This window comes from Chaetomium strumarium (assembly GCF_033439665.1).
Source record: "Chaetomium strumarium strain CBS 333.67 chromosome Unknown B0T15scaffold_3, whole genome shotgun sequence".
In the NCBI taxonomy this organism is placed as follows: domain Eukaryota; kingdom Fungi; phylum Ascomycota; class Sordariomycetes; order Sordariales; family Chaetomiaceae; genus Chaetomium; species Chaetomium strumarium.
In genome coordinates this window covers 4,269,882-4,280,426 of record NW_026944431.1, presented here as the reverse complement: position 1 = coordinate 4,280,426, position 10,545 = coordinate 4,269,882, and the positions used below count along the sequence as shown (strand labels likewise).

Below are 10,545 nucleotides of genomic sequence, written 5' to 3'. Positions count from 1 at the left end.
AATTTAGAATAGGGCAAAAGTATATTCAATCTTAAAGAAAAATCCAATGACGTGGCAAACAATGCCCCCGTCCAGCAACTTCAGCTACCAACCACTGGCCCATGGTCAGGAGCAGATCCGTATCCTCCAGCTCTTACCCTCAGTAGACAAACATGCGGAAGTCTCGGCCACGTTCCAAGTCGAATCCGTCACCCAACCACAGCACCCGCCCCCGGATTTCGAGGCGCTGTCGTACATGTGGGGGGACCAGACCGACCGGGTGATTATATCGCTCGACGGCCACGCCTTCTCCCTGTCCCGGCGACTGCGCGGCACGCTCCAGGACCTGCGCGAGGCGACCCGCCCGCGCCGCCTGTGGATCGACGCCATCTGCATCAACCAGGCCGACGTCGAGGAGAGGAACCAGCAGGTCAAGCTGATGAGGATGATCTACCAGCGCGCCAGGACGGTGCTGATCTGGCTGGATCGGCCCGTGCATGTTGGGCACCCCGCGATCCAGCAGCTGCAGCGCATGAGCGACAAGTCAGAGGTCGCCGAGCTGGGCGACAATCCCGACTTCTGGGATCCCGTTTGCAATCTCTTCAGGGACCCGTACTGGTCTCGGATCTGGATTCAGCAAGAGATCAGCTTGGCCTCGGCCTTGCGGTTGTTCTGCCGCGAGACGGAGCTCAGTGTGTATTCCCTGTACCACTTCCTGAGGATTCTCCGTGAGCGGGCGACGGCGGAGGTGCTGCAACCGTCCAAGATGCCCTGGTCGGCCAAGCAGCCCAGACTTAGCCTACCTCGGCGCTTCGGGCGTCCAGACTCCCATCTCCAGCCCAGGGAGGGAACCACTTTCTCTGCCTCCCACATGGATCTCCTTCCGACCCTGTCGGCCACCAACAGACTTGGGTGCTCCGACGACAAAGATCGCGTGTATGGCGTCATGTTCCTTGCCAGGTGCTGCGACGAAGAGGATATCAGGGTCGACTATACCTTGACGGTTCCGGAGGTGTACACCGAGGTCGCCCGGTTCCTTCTGACCAAGTACCGGTCGACACGCTTCCTGCTGTACTCGAGCCCCGATCAGGACCCGACCGCCATCGCAGACAGGACGCCGTCGTGGGTTCCCGACTGGCGGTACCGGTCGCTAAGGCCATGGGGCGCCGGGAGGCTGGCGTCTCTAGTAGCAGCAGTAGATGCAGCAACAGCCAAACCTAATGCTGGGTCACACGTCGCCGCTCCCGAGATATTGAACGGCGGCGTCCTGTCACTGCTCGCAATCAAGGTGGACGCGGTGGCGAAGACCTACCACCATCTGTTTAGGCGGGGTGTCCTTAGCATGTCCCTGTCCGGGTTTGACGGAGCATGTACCCTGATCATACGGGATGCTATTAAGCAGCAGCAGCAGCAATCTTTTCCAAAGGGAGTTGAACCACCGGGAGACGACGACGTCATCATGTCAAATAATCCAGAAGAAGAAAAAGAAGAAGAAGAAGCCAGAGAGCCATGGAAAGCTCTCATGCGCACGCTCGGCGCCCTCGATCACCGCGACAAAAACAGCCGCCTACGCTTTGAGCCCGGGCTGTACCGCGGAGCCTGGGAGCTCCTCAATTATTGGAAGGGGGCACGCACGGACATTGACGCGACCACATACCGGCTTGCGAACGCCAGGGAAGATGGCGCGTGTCCGGAGTATGCGAGACACTTTGTCTCAGTCGTCTGGATGGTGTCGATCAAGGGGTATACTCCCTTCCTTAGCGTCGACGGCAGGATGGGGCTGGCGCCTCCACGTGCGCGAGCCGACGACGAGATATGGCTTGTTCCCGGGTGCGAACTGCCCATGTTGCTGCGGAGATGCCCCGACGGGAAGTTTCTGGTTGTTGGGTGGGGGTATGTGGACGGAGTCAACCTTTGGGAACCGGTTGGCGGGTTCAAGGCGATGGATGAGGTGGGAGAGGGCGAGAGGATTGCAGGCTTTTCGGTTGAGCGTATCCAGCTGCGGTAACTTTCAGTGCAAGTAAGTGATCCTAGGGAGCTTGCATTCAAGGCTCGTTTTGGGAAGGAGCAGAGTTCCTGATACAGTACAGTACAGCCCTGACTAAAAATACTTGTTTCTAGGTGCCCGGCATCGCCGAGGGGATGATTCCTAGATCATCAACAACAATACCTATCCGGCGAGGCTTGCGACTTCCATGCCGTCCATCATCCCACTCAGAAGTTATTAGAACCCAGCAATATCACCAAGCTCGATGTTGGGCACAATATACGGCTTCGGCCCCTTGGCTCGCACCAGCGTCTTCTGCTCAAAGGCATACGCCAGAGCGAGCAGCTTCTCCTCCGAGAACTTGCTCCCCAAGAAGCTCAGTCCGAATCTGCATTCACGTCCAGGCAGTCAGCATTATTCCTCAGACCCAGAATGGAACGGAAAGCAAAGAGAGAAAAAGAAAAAGAAACTCACGGAATGTTCGGCCCCAGCTGCACCAAACCCCTCGTATTCCTCGTGACATTCCACGTGGCAGGGAAGAAGCCCAACGGCACGGTGACGATGGGCGCGCCCTGGATAGCCGCCCGCCCCGCCGCCTGGCTGGTCAGCATGATGACCGCATCCAGCTTGTTCCGCTCGATGGCGCCTAGCAGGCCGCCCTCGCCGCCCCAGTAGTAGTTCTTCTGCAGCTCCTGCCAGAAGCGGATGTCGGTGTTGTTGTACCCCAGCGCGAGCGCGGCGTCCCATTGAGCCGTGTTCCGGTCCGGGTACATCTCGGGCTGGAAGGCCTGGGTGAAGTTGCGCACGTCTTCTAGCGTGTGCAGGTCATGCGGGTTGTGGGTCAGCTGGGACAGATAGGCGGCCAGGTCGGAGACGAAGTCGGCGCCGAGAACGATGGACGAGGTGCGCGGGTTGGGGACGGTGAAGTTGGCGGCGACGACTTGGGCACCGGCGTCTTGCATCGTCTTGACGGCGTCGTAGAAGGCTGCCATCTCGACCGCGCTGGCTGTGGTGCTGAGTGTGTTGTAGGGGATGCCGAGGCGGGCGCCCTTGAGAGCCGACTTCTTGAGCGCCGCGACGTAGTTGGGGACCTTGCCGTTGTTGGGGATGGCGGACGTGTAGTTGTCGTAGCTGTCGCGGCCGGCAATGGCTTGCAGGATGATGGCCGCATCCTTGACGGTCCTAGCCATGGGTCCGATGGTGTCTTGGTGGGAGCTGATCGGCACGACGAGGTAGCGCGAGGTCAGGCCAACGGTAGGCTTCACGCCGACGAGGTTGCCTCGCTGGGAGGGAGAGACGATGGAGCCCGATGTCTATGCTTATTGTCAGAATATGGAACTGTGAGGGGGAATCGGGGGGGTAATGCGAGGAGGATTAACCTCCGTTCCAAGCGCAGCAAGCGCAAGACCAATAGAGGAGGCCACGCCGCTGCCGCTGGAGCTGCCGCTGGGGTCCATGTTCGGGTAGTAGGCGGCAGTCACCTGGCCGCCGTATGCGGACCATCCGTTTGTCGAGTTGTTGCTCCTGTAGTTGGCCCACTGGCTGAGATTGGCTTTGGCGAGGATGATGGCACCGGCCTGGCGCAGCTTGGCGGCTATGGTGCTGTCGCGGGGGACCTTTGCGCCGACCAGAGCGTAGGATCCGGCCGTGTTGTTCATCTTGTCGGCCGTGGCGATGTTGTCCTTGACGATGATGGGGATGCCATGCAGAGGACCAAGCGTTTTCCCCTGGGTGCGCATAGCATCCAGCTCGGCGGCGATGGCCAGAGCATCTGGGTTCACCTCGTTAATGGCGTGGAGGATGGGGTTGACTTGTGCGATGCGGGCCAGGTAGGTGCTGACCAGGTCAACGCTGGTGAAGAGGCCCTTCGACAGTCCGTTTTCCAGGTCCTCGATAGTGACGTTGATCAGGTCGGGAAAGTCTGCACCCTTGACTGTGCTGTGTAAGTCGAGGGCTCGGAGTAAACTGAGTTTCCTGCCCATGTGCATTATGCATATCTGTCTTGGAGCAGCTTCCCAAGCTGGCGATGGCCAACCAAACGGTTGACGCCGTAGTGACGAGCCTCCATGTCGTGAACCTTGCCATGTCTTGGAGCGTGGATTTGAGGTCAGATGTCGGCTCCCAAATCCACGGCTCAAGTGGCCATGACGCTCGAGTTATAGCTGCAAGAATCATCTTCGGTATCTTAGGCCAACCTGATCCACAAGCAGATCCGCCGTGCGATAAGGTGTAAACCTAGTAGTAGTTCCCATGAGCTCGATTCGATAGCCTCATCTCAAGCATCTCCGCATCTCGCGTGGGGTGTTGCACGGGCTGGTGTCAAGGCCCAGCAAACAGATGCCACCGGCCCTCGAGATGACGACCGACGAGCCGGCAATAGCCTTAATTCCGGGGAAATGTGCCTCGCTGTGGTACATGTACCTGATCGTCTGTTCTGGAGCTCGCCGATAACCGAATGCCGTTTTAGGAAGGCCATTGAGTATACTGCAGTATGATGATATTCCCAGAGCCCGCTTTTCAGTTAGTAATGGGATTTCTGCGAATATTAGTCTAGCAATGATGAGATAGCAGCTGCCGCTGCCACAGTGCCACTTGGCCCGATAGGCAGTTACGGACCATAGTGGCTCCTCCACAAAGCTAGGCATTCAATAGTCGGATACTTAGTCTGTAGATTTCACTGACACACTGACAAGATAATCGACCTGTCGCCTAAGACTGCAAGTAGAAACCATGCCAGTGGCAATGATAAGGATAGGTTTGTGGTCCATAGTCTCCATACTCAGACTTGTCAACTGACAGTTTCAAACCATGTGAGAGCCTCAGTATAGCTCGCAACCGCTTGATCGCAGGTCACCTCCTCAAATCAAGAGCTGGCCTCAAGACTCTTGCACACATTGGCCAATTCCTCAATCACCACCATGTGGTCATCCCACTGTTTCAGACCGCTGACGACAACCACGGCAACCGGCGTATCGACATTCTTGACGTACACGGGCACTCCGCCTCCATGGATCGCATACTGTTTGAGCCAAAGAGTGAGTAATCCCTCTCACCCCCTGAAAGGCTGAAGGTCCGAAACTCATCGTTAGATACTCACCTCGGAAGCCTTCTCTCCCAATCCAAACTTCGCCTTGAATTTCTCCTCGTCCCCCTCCATCTGGTTGTGCAATCTCCACGTGCTTGCACCCCAGCGGATGACCGCATTCCGCTTCCTGCTGACCCAGAAGTCGTTGTCCAGCGCGGTGCCCGAGTGCGTCACACAGTGGAACAGGACGTGCGCCGGCGTCGAGACCGTCGAGATGTGGACGACGGCGGGCCTGTCGAAGCCAAGCAGCCTGGTGCGCAGCGCGCAGCCTAGCTGGAACGCAACCGATGCGTTCCAGTAGGGCAGCTGCGAGGCTTTCTCCTGGGCTTCGATGGCTGAAACATCTCTGGGCGCTTCGCCTAGGGGGATGTGTTGGTGCTGCTTTTCATCCATGATGTTTGGTGCCTCTGGTGACCTGGTCTTGGTGCTTGAAGCCTTCAGCCCTTCCGTCTTTGGACTCTCCGAAGTTATGAGATCGTAAAGCCGGCCTGCTTTTTGGTTGATCGGATTCGTCCTTGCCTCACATCTGATTGCTCCCGACGTAGGAACAAGAGGAAAACCCCGCAAGCGCACCGCGATTTGATGTGGGCCTTGATTACAGGGAGCGGCCCCTCAGCGGAGTCTACCTGCGCGGGCAGGGACTTGGGCGATGTCAGACCACACCGGCTGCGGACAAGGACGTCAGCGTCCTCCTCTAGACACGGCACTAATGAGTCACCAAGGCAAAGACGACACGGTGGAACAGCGGATGGCTCTTACCTTACACAGCAACATGGTTCTCCCCGTGCCCTACCTACTTTGTCATCCGGAGGAATCCTGCGAAAGCACGCCACCAGAGCCTCCAAGAGATCCGGTCAGATCCGACGTCGGAGACGGGCCGCCGCTTCGACCAACGTGTCAAAAGATCACCTAGGCCTTTTGACGCCGTTGACTCTATAGGTATATGCTCCCGCTGCTCATAATGGCACCTCGGAACAATGGCCCGGCCTTTGTAGGTGATGTTGCCGTCAAAATGTGCAAGCTGGTCAAAAACACCGATAGAGCCGGCGCTGTCACCCCATATCATGACCGCATCGGGATCACTTCCAAACGCCGCAATGCTGTCGGCCACTCAAAGAGAACAAGCAACCTGCCAGTCGGCACGATACGTACCAACTCTCTTATCTGATGGATTGGTTAGGCTGGAGTATCACTTGGAGTTATGTACTACAGGTACGCTGGTTCTGGCGAGTTTTGGGAGGATTGGAGTGAGTTTGGCAGAGGGCAAGAAGGATCTGAGAATTTGGCAAGAGCCTGGAATGATGGCGACCAAGTTATGGGGTCGCAACCATCTTACCTTATGGTAAGGGCGGCTCAAACTCTGTTGGAAGGTGCGAGACACACTATTGTTTAAAAGGATCGGTTTTCTCGGGGCACTTGGAGAACCGATTCCTCTACCTACCTTACCTAAGCAACCTACCAATCAACCAAGCTACCAACCGACCAACGCAACTCAACCATATTTTACTCGTCTCCTTCAGTATTCACCAGTGCCGTCTCTTCTTGACTCGCAACATCAGCAACGAACCATGGCAAACAGAGTGAACCATAGCACAGAGACGACGGTGCTTCGCAAATTCGGAGTCAAGTAAGCACCTCTTCTCGCATCCTGGCATGGTACCCCGGGATGTCTAACCAACGACCATGTGTCTTAGCGAGAGGTACCAGCTGGCCATGTATCTATTGGACCAGTACCGTGGCACCACTCTCTCTTGTCGCTATGAAATCCCGCCACGTCTTGCACCGACAGAGTCGCAGACCCAGCTAGAGGAGGCAGTCAAGATCGCTCTCGCAGACACCATTATGAGACATCCAATGCTCCAGGTCGCCGTGATAGATGCCACTTCCAACACTCCCTCCTGGATCCAGCTGCATAGTATCGACTTGACGCAGCACATAAAATGGCTTTATCTCGCAGAGCACGACGAATTGGAACACACGGTACAGGAGACCTTTCGCGCTCAGCTCGATGACCGTTTCCCAGACCTTTCTATCAGGCAGCCGGGCTGGAAGATTACCGTCATTCGACAAAGGAATGTTTCTATCATGGAGGTCCTAATGACTTGGAATCACCCTCAGTTCGACGCTATGGGTGCCAAGGTGTTCCACGAAGACTTGCTCGAGATGCTCAATGCTGTCAGCGGCGCATACGAGCGGACGGGCTTGGATGGCGACGTCCTCAGACTACCCCAAGCATCCCCCTTGCTTCCCACCCCGATCGAGGACTTAAAGTCTCTTCCAGTAGATCTGAAATATCTCGCCAAGGCATTCTGGGAGGAAATACGGCCCCGGTTTCTTGACCGGGACGTATCGTGGGCAAACTGGTGCCCGATTCGCGCCTCGCCGTACAAGACGCAGTTTCGGGCCTTTTTCATGGACAACGCATCCTTGCTTGCAATCCAAGCCCTCTGCCGTCAGAACCAGACCACCATCACCGGCCTACTGAACGGATTAGCGCTTATTGCCTTTTCATGGCACCTCGACGCTGCGGTCGCCCCGGCCTTCCAGAGTTCTACCATCGTGGACCACCGCCGGAATCTGCCTCCGGCCCCGCCAGGCGCTCCGTGGGGCCGGTCCGACAGAGCAGTCAGCAACTACGTGACGCAGTGCCTTCATAGATGGGACGCGGAGCTGGTGGCACGCATTCGCTCCAAGCTGCCAGCCGATGCCAGCGTGGGAACAGATCTGTCTCCCGACCTCCAGCGCGAGCTCTGGGCTATATCGGCACAAAATCGGCGCGAGATAGCACACAAGCTGGAAACCGGGCTGCGAAACGACCTGGTCGGGTTATTCAAGTACGTCACGGACTGGCGGCAGACGATGGGGAGGATGGCAAAAAGGACGCGCCAGTTCTCGTGGCTGGTGACCAACATCGGTGTGCTGGACGGTAACGGGCCAACAAGGTTGAGCGCCACCACGACACGGTCGTCGACGGGCGGCGACACCAAGTCCGGCGACGGCCAGAGGTGGTCGATCAGCAGAGCGCAGTTTGGCGTCAGCACCGAGGTCCCCGCTGCGGCCATCGAGTTCTCCCCTGTCAGCGTCGCTGGCCGAGGGATGTGTGTTGGCGCCTCCTGGGCGGACTGCGCCGTCGATGCGACGCTAGGGGAGCGCATCATGGCTGACCTGGAAAGGTGGCTGTCCCAACTTGCGAGGGAGTGAAGAGGTGCCAGCTACAAGGTACCGACCTGTACGGACATGTATAGTAGTACACCTCTGTGAGGTGCTCAGAGAAAGTATCAGGGATGATGTCGGATGTAGCAGAGCGCTTGGGATAGACCAAAGTAATGATTCCTGCCAGACACCCCAACTAGTTGACATGGCGACACAGCCGGCAGCTAACAGCTTTGGCTTGCTATACCCGTTATTTGTTGTTGAGTTCAAAGGGGGTGGTGGGAGCATGATGGTGGTGACGAATCAATGCCTTGGGGTTTCGGCATCCTGCGTCAAAATGGCTGAGGACCTCAAGTGAGTCAAGTCCTCAACCAACGTTTATTTAAGGCAATGCAAGCGCGATGAGGTTCAGCCTATCAACGCTGCATCATTTAGCATCGCCATGAACAATGTAGAGGCGCGACTGTACGTCTCGTAGAACGAGGAGGAGCTGCACTATTATATGGCGAAGGACAAGAGCTTCCCTCGACCGTTGTAATTGCCGAGGTGCGTAATGCAAACCTCGTGCTGTTCGATTAAGTGTATTGAAGCGCCAAGATGGTTGTTGTACAGTATTAAGGATCAACCCGGTTCCGGCCCAAAATCACCAACCCCGCATGATGGGCGTTCTGTTGGTGTTGGCGCCTGTTAGTTAGACTAGCGAGGATGGGCAGTGAGAACCGGGTTTGACAATACCATTGCAATAACCTCAATGTTAAAGTAACGTTCGACCATGTCCGGGACGGAATACCCGCTGTTGCTCCAGAAGCATCTGTACTAACGATACCACAGACCCGCAACGTTATCCCGCTGCTAAAATAGACCGTGTGTCTTTCCGGGCTATTTTCTTTCTTTTCTCTGTCTCTCTCTATCTCTCTCTTCCTCTCTTTCCTTTTTTAGTTTTTCAAACTTGGGGGAAAGACATAGATCCCTTGATGCAAGGCCGCGCAGCAGCAGCGGCACGGTGACGTCCGGTAGATTGCGGGAGGGATTAGAGGAGGGTAGAGTTCACTGGTCCAGTGTAACCTATAGTTATCTAGCACCTTTTTGCACATTAAGCCAGCCAGATATGCCGACGCTATGTCGTCGTATATGCCGTGGTTGGTCTTCATAGATGTTTGATATAGAGGTCACATAGATTGCATTCGCCTCTCCAGATTCCATCCCAAACATGACTCTCCATCTAAGTTTCACTCTCTTTCTCCAGGCCAAATCGCACTCGTACCTCTAATTTATCCGCCACAGTCTTCACCATCTCATCCGAACCCGCCACAATAAGGTCCGTCAGACACTTTGCGGGCCCTTCAAGAAGCCGCATATCTTTGACTAGCATAGATCCCATCACGGATCCATCAGCTGCCCACATAACCGCGTTGCAGTCGCTAATCGAGGTCGCGCGCCTGCAGAAAGGCGAGAAAGTACCTATTGATCCATTCGGCATCGGGAGGCACGGCGGTTGGGGCCGAGGTCTTTTGCGACCTGTTGAACTACCAAGGCCTTTGAGGTCTTTATGTTCAGTATGGCTTTCAACTCTCAAGCCCTCGAACATATAAGCCAGTTCCCTGGCTTAGCTGGACACATCACCTTCTTCACCTTTCTTCATCACTCTACACTCTTTTCTCTGCCTCTGACCTCTACACACTGCAACAAAGGACCACGTCACCGCAGAGGCATGGGCATTAGGGCGCCCATGATCCCCAGCTCTGCGAACCGCAGAACTCGCCTGGCCGAATCCGACCCATCCCCTCGGGTAGTTTGGGTCCAGCCCATCACCATCGTCCCCGGCATAGACAAAATAGTTCGAAGCGCCCTTGAGTGTTGTTGCACCAGATTACTGACAAAGCTACGAAGCGACAGTTACGGGTTAGGGTATCAACGTCGATTGCTGCTTGTGTTGGCAGCGGCGCAGCATCCATGATGATCCATCTATGTTAGGCAGGTGCCTAATTGACCGCAATTCCTGAGCACCCATGTGTCGGCTGATGTCATAGCCTGAAGATCCCAGCCTCCGTATACCAACATCGGACCAGCCGTACTTGGGTGTTCCGAGAGCCAGTCAGCCCTTCTGGGTACGTTGCGCAGCATTTCGAATCAAGCGGTCCGTTCATTCCAACACCATTACCTACCTCTACACCAAGGTACCTACTAGTACCTCTCTACCTTACCTTCCAGGTTACATCTCACAGACAATCCCCGTTCCAGCCCAACGACGCCCATCCCTCCAAGCCCGTGCTACCCCGAGCAAGGCCCACGGGTCGCGGTCTTAATCCTACCATAATTTGAGGATATACCTTAGTTGCTG

General features: G+C 56.1%; 4 protein-coding genes across 4 annotated transcripts; 2 read left to right on the top strand and 2 right to left on the bottom strand.

The window, feature by feature from the left end:
* Positions 1-61: 61 nt before the first annotated feature.
* Positions 62-1,987, top strand: B0T15DRAFT_510910 (heterokaryon incompatibility protein-domain-containing protein; the record flags this gene model as incomplete). The annotated part of the gene is made up of 1 exon (XM_062867881.1): positions 62-1,987. One exon carries the CDS (start codon positions 62-64, stop codon positions 1,985-1,987), a length of 1,926 nt encoding a protein of 641 aa, XP_062723440.1.
* Positions 1,988-2,203: 216 nt separating this feature from the next.
* Positions 2,204-3,954, bottom strand: B0T15DRAFT_484717 (amidase signature domain-containing protein; the record flags this gene model as incomplete). The annotated part of the gene is made up of 4 exons (XM_062866239.1): positions 2,204-2,354; positions 2,441-3,279; positions 3,346-3,802; positions 3,839-3,954. 4 exons carry the CDS (start codon positions 3,952-3,954, stop codon positions 2,204-2,206), a joined length of 1,563 nt encoding a protein of 520 aa, XP_062723439.1.
* Positions 3,955-4,720: 766 nt separating this feature from the next.
* On the bottom strand, positions 4,721-5,714 carry B0T15DRAFT_185301 (uncharacterized protein). The gene is made up of 2 exons (XM_062862366.1): positions 5,064-5,714; positions 4,721-4,985 (listed from the first exon to the last, which is right to left on the bottom strand). Exons 1-2 carry the CDS (start codon positions 5,442-5,444, stop codon positions 4,830-4,832), a joined length of 537 nt encoding a protein of 178 aa, XP_062723438.1. The 5' UTR covers positions 5,445-5,714; the 3' UTR covers positions 4,721-4,829.
* An 818-nt stretch (positions 5,715-6,532) lies between these two features.
* Positions 6,533-8,417, top strand: B0T15DRAFT_185260 (uncharacterized protein). Its single transcript, XM_062862364.1, has 2 exons — positions 6,533-6,678; positions 6,746-8,417. Exons 1-2 carry the CDS (start codon positions 6,620-6,622, stop codon positions 8,250-8,252), a joined length of 1,566 nt encoding a protein of 521 aa, XP_062723437.1. The 5' UTR covers positions 6,533-6,619; the 3' UTR covers positions 8,253-8,417.
* The last annotated feature ends 2,128 nt before the right edge of the window (positions 8,418-10,545 follow it).